The sequence below is a fragment of the Theobroma umbraticum genome, unplaced genomic scaffold, assembly GCF_002168275.2.
Source record: "Theobroma umbraticum cultivar Fairchild unplaced genomic scaffold, ASM216827v3 scaffold_67.0, whole genome shotgun sequence".
In the NCBI taxonomy this organism is placed as follows: domain Eukaryota; kingdom Viridiplantae; phylum Streptophyta; class Magnoliopsida; order Malvales; family Malvaceae; genus Theobroma; species Theobroma umbraticum.
Genome location: NW_018397262.1, coordinates 5,479,902 through 5,501,774, shown reverse-complemented (window position 1 = coordinate 5,501,774; position 21,873 = coordinate 5,479,902). Strand labels below are relative to the sequence as shown.

The 21,873-nt window shown below is 33.1% G+C and overlaps 3 protein-coding genes across 3 annotated transcripts; 1 reads left to right on the top strand and 2 right to left on the bottom strand.

Moving 5' to 3' along the window:
- The first annotated feature begins 363 nt into the window (after positions 1-363).
- Positions 364-7,820, top strand: EMB2737 (embryo defective 2737). Its single transcript, XM_021432401.2, has 12 exons — positions 364-717; positions 1,419-1,483; positions 2,013-2,111; positions 2,410-2,542; positions 2,678-2,737; positions 3,587-3,646; positions 3,964-4,086; positions 4,374-4,445; positions 4,979-5,116; positions 5,212-5,367; positions 5,996-6,100; positions 7,456-7,820. Exons 1-12 carry the CDS (start codon positions 493-495, stop codon positions 7,486-7,488), a joined length of 1,269 nt encoding a protein of 422 aa, XP_021288076.1. The 5' UTR covers positions 364-492; the 3' UTR covers positions 7,489-7,820.
- Positions 7,821-14,042: 6,222 nt separating this feature from the next.
- ENODL1 (early nodulin-like protein 1) lies at positions 14,043-15,800 on the bottom strand. The gene is made up of 2 exons (XM_021432060.1): positions 15,356-15,800; positions 14,043-15,231 (listed from the first exon to the last, which is right to left on the bottom strand). Exons 1-2 carry the CDS (start codon positions 15,528-15,530, stop codon positions 14,195-14,197), a joined length of 1,212 nt encoding a protein of 403 aa, XP_021287735.1. The 5' UTR covers positions 15,531-15,800; the 3' UTR covers positions 14,043-14,194.
- A 529-nt stretch (positions 15,801-16,329) lies between these two features.
- On the bottom strand, positions 16,330-19,326 carry LOC110419150 (indole-3-acetic acid-amido synthetase GH3.17-like). The gene is made up of 4 exons (XM_021432059.2): positions 18,899-19,326; positions 18,619-18,717; positions 17,284-18,134; positions 16,330-17,084 (listed from the first exon to the last, which is right to left on the bottom strand). The coding sequence occupies exons 1-4, from the start codon at positions 19,174-19,176 to the stop codon at positions 16,528-16,530; spliced, it is 1,785 nt and encodes a 594-aa protein (XP_021287734.1). The 5' UTR covers positions 19,177-19,326; the 3' UTR covers positions 16,330-16,527.
- Between the last annotated feature and the right edge of the window lie 2,547 nt (positions 19,327-21,873).

Here is a 21,873-nt window from a genome sequence, read left to right as displayed (position 1 = left end):
CCATCTTGTTGGGCCATGTTTCAAGCATGGGTTTTTGTTTTCTGCATGAACTCTGCATGCTGCAGTGGGAAAGAAAAATCAAATATTGCCATTTATGTATTATATATAAAAGAATAAGATTTTATTTAAGTTTCTTTAAAAAATTTAGAAAAATTTTAAAATATTATGTCCAAATTTATATAGTAACAAGTAATAGTGAATAAACTTTTTAAACATTGTCCAAATTTATACAGTAACAAGTAAATTTTTTTAAATAGTTTATTTACTTTTAAGAATTTTTCCATGAATGCCAAACAAATATAAATTTTTTATAAATTCCGAAAGGTGCAATAATGGAAGTGTTTGGTTGCAGAGATTAAACTATCCTCGCCCCAAGCTTATCCAAAAACCCAGAGTAAACCCCAAATTGAAAACGAAAAAAGTAAGAAGGAACTTCAACATTATCCAACGATACGTGTACCTTTCCCTTCTCTTTCTGTTCGACCGGTAGCTATGTCCAGAGGAACCGAAAAGCTGATAAAGAGTGTGAAGCAATTCGCAGATACCCAATACAAGTTCTTCTCAACTAGATATGGGCAACAAGTGATTGACATTTTGGAGTTCCCTATAAAAGTAGTGCTCTCTCCTTTCACTCTTGCCTTTGACATTGCTGGCTCCGCTCCTCGTGGCTTTGGCATCCCTGAGTTTATCTCCAAGCTCTCCTACACTTCTGTCTTTGTAAGTTTTTCCTTTGTCAGGTCTATGTCTTTTGCTCAAATGGGTTGTAACGTTTTTATTCCTTTTGTTGGTTGGTATGTTCTTGTTTATTATAATTACAATTTTCTGAAATGGGTAATTGTGCAATCTGTTAAAGTTTTGAGCTTTTTGTTGAAAGTTGTTTTTTTTTTCTTTTTTGGTGCTCAAAATTTTATGGTATCTGTCATTTTTGTGAAACGAGTAGTTGGGTCTTTGCTAATTGCCACTTTGTTTATTGGTTTATTGCTGAGTGATGTTCTATTGAAAGATGCATTTGAGTTAAAAAATTAGTGCTCATAAATTTCAATTTATTTAGTGTCCATTTTGAGTGGAACTGATCACCTGATGAATTGGTGGCTGAGTTTTCGACTTCTGATGGTTCATTTAACTTTGACATTTTCGACATAATATATGGTTGAACTTCTGTATGCTTACATTACTTTCAGTTTTTACATTTCAAAGATTAAGCATTTACAATGAAACTATAGTATCTAGTTGCCAATATGCCTTATAAATTCTAAATTCGTAAAGGACATAGAAACAACATGCTGTGTGCTCCATTTACTGTGAGCATCAAATGTGCCCATGTTGGTTGTTCTTTTAATGATTTACCCTTCTAAAGGTTAGAGAAGGGGTAGCCTGAATTCATTGGTCTTAATTCTTTTATCATGGGTTGATTGCAGGCTATTGCTGCTTTAGGAACCTATGATATCGCATTAGAGCTGGGAAAGAAGGTGATATGTCAAAGGTGCATTTCAGTATCCCTTCAAAGTTATATTTTGGATTCTGCTCATCATTAATTAAATTCTAATTTCATAGAACTGGTGGCATCTTAATGTGCTACTCCAATTTTACTGTTACATAAGTTGGATTCTGGATTATTTTATCCTTCTACTTTCTTCTAAACATTTTACACTTGAGATTTATTATATCATGTGGAGAATATCAATTCCGATATTTTTGTTAAAGCAAAGACTATTTCAACTTTTTGGTGTATGCTTAATATTGACTGTTACTAAAGAAACACTAAACTTTTGGCACTCACATCAACTGTGTCATTTATCAGTTTAGTGATGTAGATCTGACAGAAAATTAGAAGCCAACTTTTGTTTAAACGGTTATGTACACATGATTTATTTCTCTACCTGTTTTCCACAACTCTCTTGAAGTTTCAGAAATGATTATTACTAGCTTGTTGTGTTATCAATAACTTGAAATTTGAAATGTAAATCTTAAATGAAATGCCTTCTTACATGAGATTGGTCTGTCAAGTTCAGGAACTGTCGAACCTGCAATGGATGGATGGCTTTGCGGTGTACTATGTGCCAAGGATCAGGGAAGGTGCACTACCAAGTGAAAAATTACACCTTGAGAAGGTAGATTAACCTCTGGTCACTTTTTTCTGACTGTATACCTGTATCTATATCTTCTCCCCATTTCCTCCATGGCATAGACCATACAAAAGAACAAGCTTATTGAGCTTGGGTACAATAGAGTTTCTTAAAGATGTTCAGTCCACAAGACACTAGGGTCTTAGGCTTGGGTGGTTAATGTTTGGAGATTGAATGGCTTTATGATCTTAACTGACATTGTTTAGGTCTTCAATCCTTAATCCAGCTCAAGCTTGGTTGTTTTGTTATTTAATCGTGAATATTCTCTCTGAATCTCCTGCAGTGGGGAGAAGGCAACTGCAGAATGTGTTGCAGATGCTATTGCTGATAATCGAGCAGAGCTGGTGCACCTTCCATCCTCTATTGATCTTAATACGCCATTGCCATCTAAAGACTGCCCAACTTGTGATGGAACGGTGATTTCTGGGCATATTGAATTTAGTTCCTGAAAGTCTTTCCTGTTCAATTCTACTATCATCCTTCATTACTGAGTTCTTTTAACTGAAAAGTTTTGAGTTTTGATCCTTGGGTGAAACATGTGTAATTTGCAGGGAGTAATGCACTGTCCTGAATGCAAGCACAAATTACAAGTCAGGATCTCTGCTGATGATGTGAGTTGCTCTGTCACTGTTTAGTCTATGGGATGCTTAGCATTTGACATTGTGTTCTCCTATCTTGAACAAAAAAGACATTGTAAATTTCTTTGTGATCAACTGGCTTCTGTCTTTATCACTATCTTGAAACACAGAATCAATTGCAATGACTATCTAGAACCATTATGCATTAACAATTTGTTGCATGATATACCTCAACGCTAGAAAGTGGTTCACATTGCCCTTTTAACTCATCAGTATTCGCTCTGAGAATATGACCAGATTTTGTTGGGGACATGCTATGGCTTTAATTATCTGTCATCTTTAACAGATTATTGTCCCTTTTTGTTAAGGGAAGAAGGCTGTTATGCTGTAATTAACTTTTCCTTAAAGTCTTATTACTTTAGATTTTTGGCTTGAGATGCTATATGATGCATATTGAGATGGGATACCTTCTGAAATATTTTAAAGATACAATAATTAATCAATAAATTAACCAAAATACACCTGTAATACAAAATGTCTAAATAAAGGTTCAACTTGATCAGAAATAATCTAAAAGGTAGCACCAGCTTAGAGATAAGAATTTTTGTTTTGGCCAGTTTAGATCTTAGACTTTAAACCTCGTGCAAACTGTATTAAAGATATGGATGAAGAAATTTTGGAGGATACAGAGTTTATGCATTATACTATAAACTTTTGTATTTTTTTCTTTTTTTCCCCCTTCTACTTTTGTAATTGACTGTATATCTTTGAAACATTCAACAACTCTTGTTTTAAATGTTATTCACTTCTACTAGTGTTGTAATTTTCTTACTTATTTCATGCTAAAGTTGCCCATCCTTAAATTTGGTGTGCTTTTTGTAGATAATGGAACCTCCATGGAAAGCCTATGATATCCTAAGGAAGATGGACTATCCATATGAGGCAAGTATCATAACTTATTGCTCCCTATCTGTTCTTTTCAATGTTAAAGGTTGCGTAGAGCATTTCTATATTATTAAATAACTGAATTGCTAAGGGGAAGGAAATAAATATAACATCGCATGGTTCTCTACAATCATTATTAAATTCACTACAATACCAACAGAGTCTTATTTCTGTTTTTAAACTCATATGCCATATTTTATATATATCTAAAGACTCAAGATCCTAGAATTTGTACGTAGATGATTACATGTCATATAGTTTACATTCTTTTTCTTATTTAATTTGATATTTCTTGGTCAAATTTACTGTTTCAGCACATAGTTCACAGCATGAAAGACCCCAGCATTGCAGCATTTTGGTTGCTTACCCTGCCTCAGATTGTGGGTGGATTTGACTTTGATGATGATGTGAAGCAGAAAATTTGGTGGCAATACAAGGTATATGTGTTTATGATCTCACTACTTGTCTATGAGATCGTTTGTAACCTTGGATAATTAATGGATAGCCATTTATGAGATTAATAGTGAACAAAATTTGTTAGAAGTCAATTTTACATAATAAATTAGAGATATAGGTATGTATGATCTCACTACTTATTTGAAATTTATCTTCTTATTACATGATGTTTTCTTTTATCAGTCAAAGAATCTTTTATTGCATCAAACGCAGTTTGTTAAAAAGGAATTTCTGCTCTTGTAATTGCTTGAGTTTCTCTTGGATTTAGGAATCTATGCGGTATGATCAACTTCGAGATGTGGTGGCCAAGCGAAATCCTGGCTGGGAGCACTTACAGGAAGTAAGATAATGATTTTATTTAATGTAATCATTAAATTTTTAGGTAGCATGTCTGTGATCACTTTTATGAGCGAAACATGCATGAATTTGTTTATAAGATAAATCATGCATAAGAAAACAGTAAGTCTTTGTTTCTATATGTTTTTCTAACAGCTTGTTTGGGTGTAGAAATGCTTTTATATGTTCATTTTCCATGAAAAGATGGGGGGAGAGGTGGGGGATCTTCTTTTTATTTTCACTTTTAGCCTCTTTGCCACCTCATCCTGTGAAAGATTTTACTAGTTTTGATGAGCCAAACGTGTTTCATTTAGTTTACCATTTTCACTAGAGTTGGAAAAGAAAAGTATTGAAATTATTCAATGACCAAATAGGCTTGGTATATTGCTGAATTGATTATATTGGGGGATCATACCTAGTGGAGTTCTTTTGATAACTCTCCACCAAGTTGGTGCTCTATATGGTTCATAGTTACGAAGTACATATAATTCCTTTTATTTGGAAAGTTGCTAATGTGAATTAATTTGACATTCACAGGCCTTGATTGCCATAGATCCTGTTCGTGCTAGAGATGACCCTGTTGTAGTGAAAAATATCCCTTATTACAAGGCCAAGAAGGCATTGGAGGCAGAAGTCATGAAACTTGATCCTCCTCCACGGCCACAGAATTGGGGTGTGAGTATCCACTGTTGTCATATTACATAATTTGTATATTTGATCTGTTCGAAACTATTATGGCAATAATAGGACTAACTGCGGAGTGTTTGCAGAAGCTGGACCTTCCCCTAAATGCATCTTCCTGGAGTGAAGACGACCTTAAAGATCCAGCAAAACTGTATGAAATGACTGTTCTTCTTAATGCTCAAAGAGAAATTGCTGTTAAAATTTTAGATACTCAGTGGGAAACAAAATGGCGTCAAGAGAAGGTTAGTAACTTCTGATTCATGCCTTTTAAAAGAAAAACCCTGTGTGGTATGTCAGCAATTCAACAACGACATTTATGATTTTTAAAATAGTAAATGTTCCGTAGATAATGGTTCTTCATGGCCTCTTTACTACTGAAAGAATTGAAAATATAAAAAAGAGAACCTATAAGTTTTTGTGATTTGTTTGTTGAAAAGTGGAATGTTGGATTTAAATTGCTTCAGTTGGGACCTTAAGGCTTTGACCCAAAGGCAAGATGATCTCCTGCACTCATGCACATGTACCTGTACAAACATCCATGTGCCTTGCACATGCTCACAATCACACACACACACTTGCACATGCATGTTGCTTGCTAAACTGTGAAATTGTCTGCAAGTGCAAACAGAGGAAAGAATCCATAAAGTTGGCAGAATTGCGTTATGTAAAATATGCCTCTTAGAGGAGCATGTTGTTAACAGAAAACAAACAAATACATTTAACTTGTGTTTTTCAATTTCTTTTGCTTATTTTCTCTTAAAACTGCTTTCTCCATTGTTACAGCTGATTCTATCTATCTTGTTTTCTTGGTGTTGTTACTGTCAAAACCAATATTTTTTTGTTCATGGTTTTCTGATATTTGATTTTCAGTTGAATGAGATGTTGGAGGAGAAGGTACGTCCATACATTCAGAACATTGATAATGGTCTCCTTCCTCAGCCAATTGTACTACAATCCCAAAATCGAAATCAAAAGGTTTGAAGTTTTTTACTTTCTTCGCTTACAAATGTAGTGTAATGGTCATTTTTATGCTCCTTAAATGGCCTGTTTTACATTCTTTTGTCATTGGTTGAATTCTAAATTTGATCCCTCTATTATTTCATTTCAGTGGTTTTAGTCCCTCTACCTCAATTTTAATAAATTTAATCTTTACATTTTATTAAAAGTCAATTTAAGAGCAATTTATAATGATATTAAAATTATGTCATTAATTTCGGCCATATGGCAACTTTGTTTGATTACTTGACATGAGAATTTGAATTTTTTTTGGCCACATGACTCATATTTGCTCTGAAAAGAAACCCTTTATTTTAAAATATAATACAAAATTGTTTAATTTAGAATCTAAAAAAATAATTATTATGTAATCAAAGTAAAATGTGATATTTTTAGATTGATATTTGTCCCATGGTCAAAAAATTAATTAATCTCATCATATCATGTCATCACTAAATGCCACGTCATACAAATTAACATTAAAATTTTAACTTTGTTATTTGTTGTCCTTAAATCAATTCTTAATAAAAGTGTAGGGATTAATTGAGGTAGAGAGATTAAAATTATTCAATTGAAATAAAAAGGGACCAAATTCAAATTTTTACTTTTATCATTTCATATAACGTTCTGTTTGCTTGGTCATCATAAAACGATATATTAGTCATGGTTCTATGCTAAGAAATACAAAACTACAAAAGATTGCTACTTGGACCATGGCATTGCTTATGTTCTTGAATTTTTCCATTTCCATTTTATTCTGCCATTGCATTGCATGGATGCTCTAAATGTTGCTTTCTGTATTAGTGGTTTTTAAGTTGATTTCTTGTCTGCAAGATGGAGCTTTCCAAAGTAAGATGTCTCCTTGGAGCCGTGTGACCTATATGACTCTATCCTTATTGTAGCACATATTAGATATATATTTTAGGAGATTTTGTAACTGCTAATATGGTAGAAGGTCATTAAGCATGTGGACCAGTAACTAAGGCCTGGCTTTTTAAACATACCATATGGAAGCAAGAAGGAAGACATATAATGATTTTATGGGCCTAGTTTTTGTGTATTCCCAAATTTCGGACCTACATGATCTTAGATTCTTTATGATGGACATTGACCTAGGAACAATTTTGTCCGACACTGGATATTTATTCAATGGTAGTGCATTCACAATCTATGAATGGTTTACTTTTAGTTGCTATCCCTGAAACCTTATTTTGGTGATAGTGAGCCCAGTTTGATAGAAATCATTTAGCTTCAACATGTGAAAGTGTTCGACTTTGCAGTGTGTCATTTTAATTGCAAGCTGTTAATGTTGGTAACTTGTGTTCATGTTGCAGAGGGCTAGGCGAAGGAGATGGATATTTTTCTAAATCATTCTACCCATTTTTGCATCTGGTCGCCACACTGGCTATACTTCTCCCATTTTCCATGTTGTATATTTTTATTTAGGCATGAAAGTTAAACTATGCTTTTTCTAATCCCAAACCATTGATTATTGATTTTAATGTAATGAGCATTGCTTGTCCCTTGCAGTAAACATGGGGATATGTAGAGTCAAACATGGTAAAGGTTTCCTTCCAAAAACCAGTCTTTTTCTGCATGGGGAATAATTAAAATGACATGTTGAATGGGCCCATTTGGATTTTCTGGATTGATAATTGTTCCAAACCTTTATTATTAAGGTAAGGAACTTGCCTGACAAGATGAAAAATGCAAGTGTGAATAAAAGAAAAAGAAAATGCAACTTTTCTTTATGATGCAGAAGGGTAATGCAGAAGTGGGGAAAGAAGGAGGTTTTCAGACAGTTGAAGAGTCCTTACTCGCTAAGCTAAAAATGTCTTCCATAGGGTCAAGAGAGAGATGTAGGTCAACCCTTTCTTTTAAGTTATTAGGACTTGACTCAGCCTTCTGCCAAACCAATTTTTGAGTTAGAAGTATGATTTTTTCTGTCTACTTGATGATTGATAATGAAGGGGTTGGCCCCAGTCAACTTGGGATGGAACTTCCAAGAAATGATCATCTAGACAAAGCAAAACTGTAAAAACTCCAAGCTTGGGCTAATGGTTACACCTCCCCTTGGTACAAAGACTCTGCCTCATTCAGGTCTTTTTCCTTGGGTCTCCTGTTTGCCTGCCCGCTTGTGAAGTTCCTGCATGCAATAATTGAAGGAGGTAATGTTCTTACATTTGTCAAAAACACAAGCATGGAATGACTGTTCAGTTTTGCCGACACGATGCCAACAAGGCCAATCACATCACTTTATCCAATCACATTCAAATCAATAAAACTTTTGAATAATTCGAAAAAATTATTACAGAAGCTTTCTTTGACTCCATCTTTGGTCTTTCTCTTACCGAGAAGCTATTTGTTTCCACACGATTTCCATGAAATAATCTACCTCAATCAATTCGTTCAAGTAATTAAAACATATATAATTTTTTTTAAAAAAATGGGTATGACAAAGCTTATATTTAGTCTTAACTTGGATCACCTTTCTCTTTTCATAGAAAAAATTTGATTAAATTATACAATTAGTTTTTCACTTTACAAAGGTTATGAATTTAATTTCTATATAATAATTTATGTAGATTACATTTTTATATTTTATCAGTTTATTAATTTTAATATTGTTAAGTTTAATAATTAAATATATTGATGTGGTATTTTAATTAAATTAATGTGACACTTTTTGCTTACATGGCGTTGACTATATGATGATGTGGCAAGAGGCTAACAGACCAAAAACCTACTGTGACAAAAAATTGCACTTTTTTCTTTTAAAAAACTTTTATTTTATTTCAAATTGAATTAAACTTGGAATCAAGATGATGATAATCACCCTTAGAAAATTAAACGACGACTGTTCTGTTCAACTTGTCGCTCTTTGTATTTGAAATGTTCAAACTTTTTACCTAGTAACAAATAGTTTTTACTAGTAAATGCTCTTTGCTGCTCTTTTTGCTGTTTCTTATGGCTTGTGTTTTTTTGGCAATGGCTGTGGACTTTGTTTCTTTGTCGGTGTTCGTTTGGTTGGTGGTGGTTGTTTTTCTGTTCCCTTGGTGTTTTTTTTGTGTCTTTCCTTTGGATTGAGTCTTGGTGTTCTGTATCGATTAGTTCTGTGTTGGGATTTTGTTTTGTTCCTAAACAGAGAACTTTATGTTCTTTTTTCTTATTAATAAATTTATTATACTTTTCCAAAAAAAAGGGAAAAAAAGTTAATAACAAAATCAGAGATAGTGCACAAGAGCATAATTAAATTTGGGAAACGAGACGACGACAAGAATCATAAGAGATGGACCACTTATGAAGACATTTTTCTTTTAAACACATTTCATGATGTGTAATAACAATTGTAACAATTGGTCAATGCATTTTAGAAGGCATTAAAACTAAAAACAAGAAAATTGCCCTAAGCTACATCTATGTGATGCCAAAAACAAAGCCTAATTAAATATAGAAAAATGAAAGTGATTGTTGGGTTTTAGATTGTCAATTTATACCAAAAAAAAAAAAAGGCACCATTCTCTAACAAAAACGTGAGCAGTCTTTCCCTTGAAACCAAACACATAATCAAAGTTCTCTCAACACAAGGTAGACAAATACGGTAAAACCCAAAGAAAACCATGTCATTGGTAGACAAAATAAACTCTAAAGGAGCCACAAATACCAATTTTTATATCAAATAAGTTAAATTACATCATATTCTTTGGACTAACTTGTTGATTCCCTCTTTTGATTCTTTTTCCTGTCAAATGTTCAATCTTTGCTTACAAAAAAAAAAAAAAGTCTTTCTCGATTCTTCCTTTTAATACTTTTCCCTATCTTCAATGTTCGATTCAAACAATTCTCTCTCTCTGGATTATCCATCTTCTATTTTTATTTCTCTCCCTTCATTATTTTTGTTAATTTGGTTTAATTTAATTTAGGGTGTTTTTAGGTTAAAATTTGAAGTGTTTCCAAATTAATTTTTTGTCCACACCAGCAATTGCTACATCAACATTTGCCACGTCAACACAAACTTGTGATTTGTTTAGTCAATGCCATATTAATATCACCATCACACATCAACACATAATCAACGCCACAACTTAATCAAAATACTATATCAATATACTTAAACTGAGTGTTAAGAATTGAATTGACACAAATTATTATATAGGAACTAAATTTATACTTTTTGTAAAATATAAGGACTAATTATCCACATCCGCAATCACCACATCAATATCAACACATAGTTAACGTTAACTCAGCTTAGTTAAAATGCCAAGTCAGCATATAATTGTTAGATGAAAGGGGTTTTATGTAGGTGAAAAGTTGGGTCTATTCTCATGCCATTTGCCATGATCCCATGTTTTTTACCCAAAAGATACTTGTGAAATAAAAGAAGATTTCTACTTATAAACCCAAAATCGATATTATCTTTTATTAATGTGAGATATGTAACACTTAGATGACAAACTTAAATCGAAAAATGATTTAAATTTTAATAAGTACTATCATACAAACATTAATAAATTGGATTTCATCAAAACTCTGCAATTAAAATGTTTTTGGATAAAAGTAGTTTGAGAAATCCTCGTTTTACACCCCTTTTTGACTAAAAGAAAAAAATATTACATTAGAAAAAAAAACTCTATTAGCATTAGAGTTATTGTTTAATAACAAAAGTTTTCCTAAGTGAATAAAAATATGATGTAATTAAGCAAATATAATTATTTTGAAAGTGATGTTGCTTCATAATATGTAGCTCTCTATAAAGAAAATAAAAATCTTTCTAGTGATTCCTATTTAACGAAGAGTAATAATTTTGAAAATATAATAACTATAAGTTGAAAAATTGTAAATTTGTAATCTTTTTAAAGTTAATTTTTAATAGATAAAATTCCACCTTTATAAATTAAAAAAGAAAACCCTTATATCAAAAATTGTCTTGTCAATTTGTTGACGTGGAAGTTATACGCGGGGAGAGGAGTCTTCTCGACACTTCCTTCTTTGTATTCTTTGATTGAGTTAGAGATAATGATGCAACTGTACATAAATAATGATAATGTTGTGACAATGATTGTTTTTGTTTTTTTGTTTTCTCTCTACAATGTAAAATTTAACACTGTTCTCAATTATTTTTAAACCGAGTTTAATAAAAAATATAAATATTAAATTATTAAAATTAAAACAAAAAACTAAAATCCCTAAATTAAGACGCCAAATTACTTTGAGAAAGTTTAATTCCTTTGAACAAGTTAGGCATAGAATTTTCAACATAATAATGTTTCCATTCCAAAAGAGATCTTTATGAGTGGAAGAATGTTTTCATTTTTATATATTTTAAAATATTATATTTTATTATAAATAAAATATTGATGAGCATTAAGTGAAGGGCATGTGAGTGGAAAAAGGTTAAAGGGAGCACAAGAAAATTTGTCATGGATTGGTGCTCGATCGAATGCAATTCCATTTGAAGGCAATGATACTTTACAATGAAAAGGACTTTGATTATCTTCTAATAACAATAACACCACAGCAACAACAAATTTTAAAAACAAAAAACAAAGAAAAAGAAAGGAGAATGTTGCTTTAGATGGAGATGTAAAACATAAATTCAAGTGTGGGTTCTCTTGCTTTTACTCGTTTGGTAGACAAAGTCCTGTTGTTTTAACCATCATCATGGAACTTCGACAGGTGCTCAAGCCAAGAATTTGTTGGTCTTATGGGGTTTGAACGGGCGATAATTTCTTTAAAATGTGGTTTTCCAAATTTTTTGGCTTTTGGTCATGGACCTCCAGCTATCATCTGATGGTTGCTTTCCAGGTATAAAGAAGATGAAGAACAAATCCTTAGTCTCTGTCTCTTTGATGGAGGAATGGAAAAATCTACTGAAAAGTTTAATTCTTATGAGGAGATTGAACAAGAGTTCATGTTCGGAAAAGATGACTTAATTTGGATCAATCATGCTGTTGATGGGGCATAAAATAGATTAAGATCTAAGTTCAAATGTTTACTCAAATACGAGAGAGACTTTTACATTAATTCAGGTCTTTTTCAATTTTGATATTTTTGTTTTAAATTTATATTTTTAATTTAAAAAATATATTTATTAAGTGAAGAAATGTTTCTTATTTATATATTTAAAGATTTATTCTGGCTCTGTAATGCATTTGACTGCCGACAGCTTATTTATTTTCATTTTCTTATATCTTTCGTACGGCTTTTAATTGCCAACCGACTGTGTTCATGGCTCATAACTCTTTTAGCATGCCAAGTCAACAAAGTTTGTGGTTTCTAAACCCCAGAAGACTTGAAAAGACAAACCCCCTCCCACAGGAGAAGTTACCCAGACGCCCATTTCACTTCTTGAACATTCCCCACACTCGATCCTTAAGTCAGTCAATGCTGGAAATTTGCAGGAAGTGTTGTATGGGCTTTTTTCCCTCCTCCATTGACCCCAACAAATTGAAGAATTCAAGCATGGTTTTTTGGTAAGAAAAGTTTAGGTATAACTACAATTATGATTAGTCCATCAGCCTGAAAGGGAAGGTTTTGATTGTTTAGGTCATTAATCAAGAAGAAATAAATGTAAAAATTGATGGTTAAATCAAACCAAAATGGGGTAAAAAAAGATTTGTAATTATGTCAATTTAATGGCATTTAATAGAATTAAAGTAATAATAATTTTCATTTGGCATTGAATCTCTGATTTTATGCATGAAATCATGAACTACAGGTAGATGACACAATCAATTGGCATAATCAAGGCCTGTCGGCTTTAAATAATATTTAACTGAGTGCATAAATAGAGGGAAAAATCAGATTGGTGATACACTTTTAATAAATAGTAAAACCCTTAATTCACAGTTTTGTTATGGTACATAAGTGAATATGTAAAGAAAATAAATGAATCTTTTATATTTTGGAAGGCAAAAGCTGACTCTTTATTATTAGGAATGTTAATAAATTATTTTCTTTAAAAGGAATGGTTGATTGAAAGATGTAGAAACCATACTTATATGAAACATTTATTAGCTAATAGTTAAGTCATTGATTAAAATTTATTTTTTAGATACTTGAACTCGAATTTTATTATTTGATAGGGTACTCTAATCCTATTATTTAATAGGGTATCCGAACTCTATAAATACTAGATTAAATTTTTTAACTATAATATGAATTAGTATTGAAATATTCTAAACACTGCTTGTTAAACATTTTATTAAAATAAACTTAAAATCAATTTTATATGTATATTGTTAATAAAAATTAAATTAATAAATTAAAAATTACTTCATCAAAAATAAATTAAAATTTAAAATCATAATTAAAACAATTAATGAATTTTAATATATTAACTTACATATAAAACTAAAATTTTACTATTAATTGAACCACACTCGAACCTATGACGAATAGTAATTTTACTACTTGAATTTATAATGTACCTTAATCTTACTTAATCGGGTCAAAAATGCAAGATACATGATTACAAGGTACCTATTAACAACCATAGGGTTAGATTCTAACATACCATAAAAAATATAAATAATTAACAATAATGTCATATTAAATGCCCCTAAGGGGTGTCCAATAATTTACATGGTAAAATCTTTTATTTCTAGGAAAAACTATCCATTAATGAGAGAATCATTTGCAACCCCAAATAAGTATCTACCAAAAAAGCAAAAAAGAAGAAAGGAAAAAAGTGCTTTGATGCTTTTCATTTTCTCAACAGAGAAATGAATGATGAGTATGGCATAATTAAATTGCATTCCCATTTCTCAATCGCAACTTCCTTATCTCAACCGTACGATTATTTTTAATAGCCACAAATTATGAAAATGTTACAAAAAGATTAAATGGTTCTTAGAACATATAATAGAAGGCAAATAATATAAAGGAGAAGCAAAATTAGAACATGATACAAGGAAAATTTAGGGTTCAATCTCTAAATATGTTCATTTAACATCATAAAATTAATTAAAAACATATGATAATAGCTAAGATTAAAAAAAAAAATCAACTATAAAAATTCCCATATAAAAAACATTACTTTTTAAACCTCTGTTAAATTATTTCATATTCCTAAATGGCACCCACAAAGCTACCAAATAGCATACTCAACAAGACACTGCCTGCTAAGACCGTTGCACTTGAATAAGTTGCAGTGGCAAATGACTTGGAAGCAGCCGGAGATGGCGACGGCTCGTTGGCCGGAGTGCCTGTTTGTCTTCCAGATGGTGCCTGAGAACCTGTTGGTGATGGTGATCCGGTTGGAGAAGTAGAAGGAGCTGTTGGTGGAGCTGGTGGGCTTATGACCGTTGGTGCCTCAACAGGGGCATTGGAAGGAGATGGAGTCAAAGCTTGGGGTGCTGCTGACTGTGGAGATGGAGGAAATGAGGATGGTGTAGGTGAATTGGGAGACAAAGCTGGCGATGGAGATGTTGCTTTAGGAGGATGTGCAATAGGACCATGAGCCATTGGTGACAGTGCTGGTCCTAGAGATGGAGAAATATGGGAAGATGGTGCTGGCGTTGGGGATGATTCACTGGGAGATTCAGCAACAGGGGAAGGGGATGTGGGAGCCAAAGCTGGCCCTGGAGATGATGCTTTGGGGGGTTTTGCAACAGGGCCATGATGCTTGGGAGAGTTTGCTGGCCCTGGATAAATATGGGAAGATGGTGCTGGTGTTGGAGATGATTCTTGGGGAGGTCCAGCAACAGGGAATGGAGAAGTAGGAGCCAAAGCTGGACCTGGAGATGATGCTTTAGGAGGTTTTGCAACAGGGCCATGATGCTTGGGAGAGTATGCTGGCCCTGGTGATGAATATGGGGATGATGCTGGAGGCTTGATTATCGGAACAGGGGATATAGGAGGAGCTGTTTTGGGGGGATGAGTTGGTGAGTTTTTCTTTCTCTCAGCCATAACAACAGTGATCAGTTTCTGCCCCTTTTGGCAGTGACCCTCTTTCCCACTGATGAAAAAGAAGGGACCGGAGTGAGGAAATTGAAACTCAGAATTTCCACTGTCCATTTTCTTTACAGGGTTCGTTCTGTCGCACTTGTAGTAATCATCTTTGCGTACCAGCAAAACTGAGTCTGATCCTTTCTCATATTTGAAAGCTGACCAAACCAAAACATAATCCACATACCAAAACCAAATCAAGTAACAATTGAACATAAAAATGATTATGAAGAACCAGCAGGCCAAAATGAATCAAAACATTCGGCGAAGTTAAAAACTTACTCAGAGTGTCATTGACTAGGAACCTTTGTCTACCAGCCCAGTCATTATACTTCTCTTTAGGCTGCAAAACCCAGCCATCTTTGCCACCAACATAGAAGTTCCTGTAGGCTTGAGATAAAGAGAGAAGACAAGCAAAGAAAACCAAGAAAAGGAAGAGAGATTTCTGAGACATCATGCTCAGAGATTATATATATTAAGAAGCTCAGAAGAAAGGCAAAGACAAATATGATTTTGTGTTATGTATGTGCTCATATATAAATAGAGGCAAAGGAAGAATATGCAAAGAAGCTTCAAAGAAACGTCCCAAAACCCAAATTTCTCGTTTTGGAAGTTAAAGATTCTTGTGAATATGACTGGGGAGAAAAAAGAGAGTGGAAACTGAAGCTAAATTGTTACTTATCAATTGAAGAAAGAAAGTAATTTAGGAAGGAAAATAAAAAAGAAGAAATAAAAGTGCTGTCAAACCAATATAAGGTACTTGTTATTATGAACTCTGTTCAAATCTTCTGCCTAAAATTTTGTCCAAATACGTGGCAAATTAATAGGAATTCCACTGGAATTTTGGAATTTAACGCAATCAAGGTGTTGGGTTTTAATTTAACCTCAATTTATTAGTCTTACTAGTAAACAGCTCATGTTGAGTCGCAGGTTTAGCTTGACTATGAAGGGTAAAAGTATTCTTGATCAAAAGAAATACGAAAGAAGAAGGTAACACTTAGCAGTCATTGAGGTTTTACAGATGAATCCTGGAGTCTTGCTAAAAAGCTTGTCAAATTTCTTTGGTAGGATTCATAAAAGAGCAAAACAGCATATCTTTGTCTAATAGGTGGAGTGCAAAGTGCAGACTAGCAGCAATTATGGGTTAGTTACTTAGGTTGATGGACCCAAGTCCAAAACTTGAGCTTTGTACAGGGGAATTTAGTCTTTAGGCCTAGCCTTGATTGAGCCATACCCGAACATATTAATAAGGGACATCAAACCAAAGACAACGCAGGTATTTGCTTCCTCGATAGATACATCTATGCATATCAACCCAATTAGCAGAGTGGCTAATTAAGTACTCGTTGAACTACATATAGAAACAAGTTCTCCAGTAACAGTTTTAACCTTGTCGAATTACCTTCCTAGACAATTGATCCTTCACACCAAACAAACATAGGAATAAATACAAATCAAAACTGAGTTTCAGCGCTGAAAAACTTTCCCATCACTCTGGAATCTAAAATCTTTATGGCTTCCTTAGATTTGATGCAACTAGGTCCCTTGTATTGGTTCATAGAAGCTCCTTGTGATACATAGTAATCCATTAGGGCATCAAAAGTTCCCTGTTTTACCACCCTAAGCTCCAAAGGTGCAATTATAGTTTCCTTCCTATACATTCTATAGGTGTAATTGAGTGACTCTTCCACGCTGGAGCAACATTCTACCATTATCTTGGGATCAGGCTCTTTCATGTCATTGCTTTCCTTCGTCTTAAGTTCCCAAAATAATATGTAGTGACCTGGTGTTGATAAAGTATCAGCATAGCTAGTGTACCCTGTCAAGAGAAAGCCCAGCGGATCAAGAAGAGCCTTTGCTTTTGTCACTGCCCTTAAAAGGTCTACTTCGCTTGTTTTTTCAGCATCAATACTTAGAATTACATTTTGTCGCTCAACAAACTGGAATTGAGGTGCATTATTGTAGAAACCCGTTGCCATAAGAATATCTCCAACTTTGTAACGGTATAAGCCTGCAAAAAACAAAGAATACAATGAGATCGCACGAAACTAATAAAATATGTTTTGTAGAGAATTGTTCATAACCTATATGACCCTTTTATATAAGAAGTATAATACACAATTAGTAAATGGCATTCAATTAAATAAAAAAAAAGAAGGTTAAGTGACGAGAATGAATATATATGATTTAAATCTGAAGACGAATTTTGCCTGCAAAAGTTGTGACAACCAGCTCATAACATTGGCCAGGCTCCACATTTACAAGATCAACAGGTTCAATAGCTTCAATGCTGCTCATCATTTCCTTGGATTCTTGGTGTGCAACACCATTAAACTGAACCTGATCCAGAAACTTTGTTAGACAATCTTTCTTCACAGGAAGGAATTCAAAGTATGCCATATTGGGGAGGAAGGTGTAGGAGACATCAGCAGGCTTGCTTAGAGGTTCTAAATTGATCCCACACATAGCTTCAGAACAAACATAAGCACTGGACACTAAAGGGAGCCCTCCACTGTAGAAATCGAGTGCTGCAGTATATTGACTCATAATGCCTGTAGTAATGGTACCAATATACTTTGCTTTAGGCCAAAGCTTTCTGATTATTCCTTCCCATGATTTACAGCCACATATATTTTCTATTGAATCAGCCAAATCTGGATTAGGCTTCATGAACAATGACAGAGCATTTTTGCATCCTGAGTCATTGATCCTATTGCTTAAGTGACCTGTTTTTATGTTATAGCATAGCTCTTTCCAGTGATCTTCTATAAACTTGATAGCTCTTAACATTGTAGAAGCAAAGCTTGAGCCAACCGATCCAACCTCGTCCCGCTGTATTAAACCGACAAGTAATTGGCAATACATGCTCTGGTTGTTATCTGAACAAAGGATTGTCTCAATTGGGCTTGTGTAAAGCCTGGCAACAATGTTTCTAAAGCCACTGTCCTTGAATATGCTTGTTGTAGCAGGTGTTGCCGGTAGGCCAGATGGAGTTTCAATCTCCTGTTTGGTAAACAAAAGTTGCATACTTTTTCCAGCTTTATCTAAGTCGCCAAAGTGCCTGTAAATGGATAAACTCAACCACTATTGTTAGATTTACTCATGTAAAGATCTTGAAAGTTGATCTGATGCACAATAAAACTATAATAGGTATCCATGAATTTTCTTTAGGCAATCTTTCTATTTTAAGAAAAAGTGTAATCTAGCTTCCATTCTTGAACTTCTATCTGTGTTATACTGTTTTGTAAGTACAATTAAAGAAAATTATTGACATTGTTACTTAATTGTGTGCTTAGTGGTCATATTTGACAATCAAATGACATTGATGGTACAGAATTGAATATCTTTTCAGCACAGCACCAAAGCGCCCCTAAAACAGAGTGGAAACTTAATGATTCATGAGTTTTTGCAGGAAGTTGATAGAACTTGATTATGTGTTAGTGGAGATATAATTTATTGACAAATGAGAAAGCCTAAAATTATACACTAAGAGCATATATCAAATACTATAAGCTATAAAAGAATGGGGCTAATTAGTTTCTTACTTGTTCATCACAGATTCCTTTAGGGTCTGAAATAATGCCCCTTTATCCTTTTCAGCAGTTGAAGGTATCAGCTTTGGTTGTCCTCCTGAAGTTCCAGTGCTGCATCAAAGATGATAGACTAACTATTAAGGGGGAAGCAAGAAAAACAGAAGAATATCTGAATATTTAATAATAATCAGTGTATGTGTTCCGATCAAAGAGCAGCTTCGAATCCCCATATCTAAAATAAGAAAAAGGAAAGGAGAGACTAGAAAGCATAGGGTAGAAGCAACAAATTTACCTTCGATAGAACCCAGTGACAGGTTCAGCTAAAAGGATATCTGATGACTCCCCATTGGCGATCCGATGGATGTAAGGCTCAATATCATCATAAGTAACAATGGGAACATTCTTTTTGAAGAGTTGCTTGTCACATTGGCCATTGAGGAAGCCCCTTAGGTATTCTGTTCCTGCGTTTCGATTAAGTATCTCCTCCAGTACCTGTTCTTGTATTTGGTAAGCATCGGTGGTCAGCTTCTCCAAAATCTTTAAGCCAGCTTGGTGCCTCTCTGCTGCCATCTAGAGACCAGAAATGGAGGAAATGGTAAAGACTCAACTTTACTACTCTTAGCTCTTTTCAGTGTACTTTTAGTCGCTAATCAGCAGATAGGAGCGTCTGAATTTTATCTCCTAAAGTAGTAATTGAAAACTTGATAAAAGTAATGCTGCCGGCGGACGGAAGTAATGGCCCACGGCTTTAATGTTTATCTCAATAGTCATCATGTACAGCTTTCATTTCGATTTCTTGCACAGGATCGGGTGCAATAAATGATCTTTTTGATGGATAAATGACTTACATGTGTTTTTTAATTTTGTGAAGTGTGCAATGACATTGTTTCGAGAAACATTTCAATCACTGAAATAAAATTATTAGTTTTAAACTTTTAACTTCTAATTTAAAGAAAAAAAACTATAATTTATGGGATGAAAATTGATTATTATATATTTTTATTTTGTTATTCAAATAGCAATAAATTGTATAGAAGAAAGAAAAAAAAAGAGAGGATATAGAATTATTTGTTCTAAGCTAAAATAGAGAAAAGGGACTCTGATCTTTCTAATTTCAGCTTTTGAATACAATCACAAACGCTTAAATCAATTCATCCTCGGATTCAGCCATATTGGAGGAGAGAATTCAAGTAACAATATTTTGACTAAAATGTTTAATTAAGTACTCACAGAACTACATATAAGAACAACTTTTCTAGTGATTATTTTTATTTTGTATAATTTACCTTTTTAGACAAATCAAAAACAAGTTTCTTAATTGGAAAGCTTTCCTATTACTTTGAAATCTAAAATCTTTATGGCTTGCTTAGATTTAATGTGACTAAGTGCCTTGTATCAGCTCATGGAAGCTCCTTGTGATACATACTAATTCATAAGGGCATTAAAAGGTCCTTATTTTACCACCCTAAGCTCCAAAAGTGAAATCATATTTTCTTTCCTATAAATTTTATATGTGTAATTGAGTAACTCTTCCATTTTGGAGCAACATTCTACTATTATCTTGGGATCATGCTTTTTCATGTCATTGCTTTCCATTATCTTAAGTTCCCAAAGTAATACATGGTGACCTGGTGTTAATGAAGTATCAGCATAGCTAATGTATCCTATCAGGATAAAGCAAAGCGAATCCAGAAGAGCCTTTGCTTGTCACTGCCCTTAAAGATGTCTTTTTCGTTTCTTTTTTCTGCATCAATACTTAGAATCACATTTTGTCACTTAACTCAACAAACTAGAATTGAGCTGCACTATTGTTGAAACCAGTTGCCATAAGAATATCTCCAACTTTGTATTGGCATAAATCTACAAAAAATAAAAAAAAAACAATGAAATCGCGTGAAACTAATAAAATATCTTTTGTGGAGAATTGTTCATCATCTATATGACCCTTTAATATAAGAAGTACAATATACAATTAGTACATGGTATTCAATTAAGTAAAAAAAATAGAAGGATTAAGTGATGAGCATTTTTTTTTGTTTTTTATAAGCTTAAGTGAGGAGCATATATATGATATGAATTAAATCTAAAGGGAAATTTTGCCAAGAGAAGTTGTGACAACCAGGTCATAACATTGAACAGGCTTCACATTTACAAGATCTCCAATCCCAAGTCCAAAACAGTAGAGTTTAGAATCCTAGTCAATCTCAATCATGTTTTCTGACAACACCATATTAGTGCAAGAATAAGATAATTAAGGAGATATGAAGATACATGTCATAACGCATTTAACCTAGTCTCAATCAAAACAAATCCTAATTAATTAACAACCTTGTTAGCCAATTAATTAATCACATGCGGATTATATTTTATTACCTATGATTTAATATACACATTGTTATCACAAATATTATCTCTCGTAGATACGGTAATTTTCTAAATATATAGAGGGAGTCTCAAATTTAATTCCGCTCTATCAATATACATGAGTATTTAAAGGTCAATAATTAATTCACAGTACTTTAACTTCAATAAATTTTCACCTAACTTTTTCTTGGTACAATAAGATAAGAAAATTAAAAAAAAAAATCGACCAATAAAAGTCCAAGTTGGTCTTCATTCGTCAATTTCATCCAATTACTTAGTGTAATGGCGCTTACTTGGAAATGAGGGGATAAATCTGCGTGGATAGCCAATTACGTATAATTTTGTCATAAATAGATGAATTTGGATCGATTTTAAGATAATTTTGTAATTTAATGAATGTTTTATGATCTAAATTTTTTACAATCGACACTTTTAAGATGGTAAAAGATCCTAAGCACCCACTCATCTTGAATCGGAGGGTTCGTTCGTAACTTCAAATTTTGGACTAATTCTAAATTATCATTTGAAACTATATAAAAATTCGGTTGTGAGAGAGACCATGAAGCAGGACACAAACCCCCCACAAGCAAAATCAAGTTAAATATTTACAAACTATAAGAGTTGAGAGTGTCTATTTAAAGATTTTAAATAGTAAGTTAAAAAGCTACTTACTTAAATGGTTTATCTCCGATACAGATAATAAAATAGATAAATAAATAAATAAACAATTGACAATATTAAACAAAATGTCAAGATTTTAACAGTATTAAAATCAAACAAGGCATGATTTATAATGTGGATATTCATGTGCATGTATGATTTTTTTTTTGTAGTGTCCATAAATTTGATATACTATTTAAGTGTAATTTATATTTTAAATATTATTATTTAATTATTAATTTT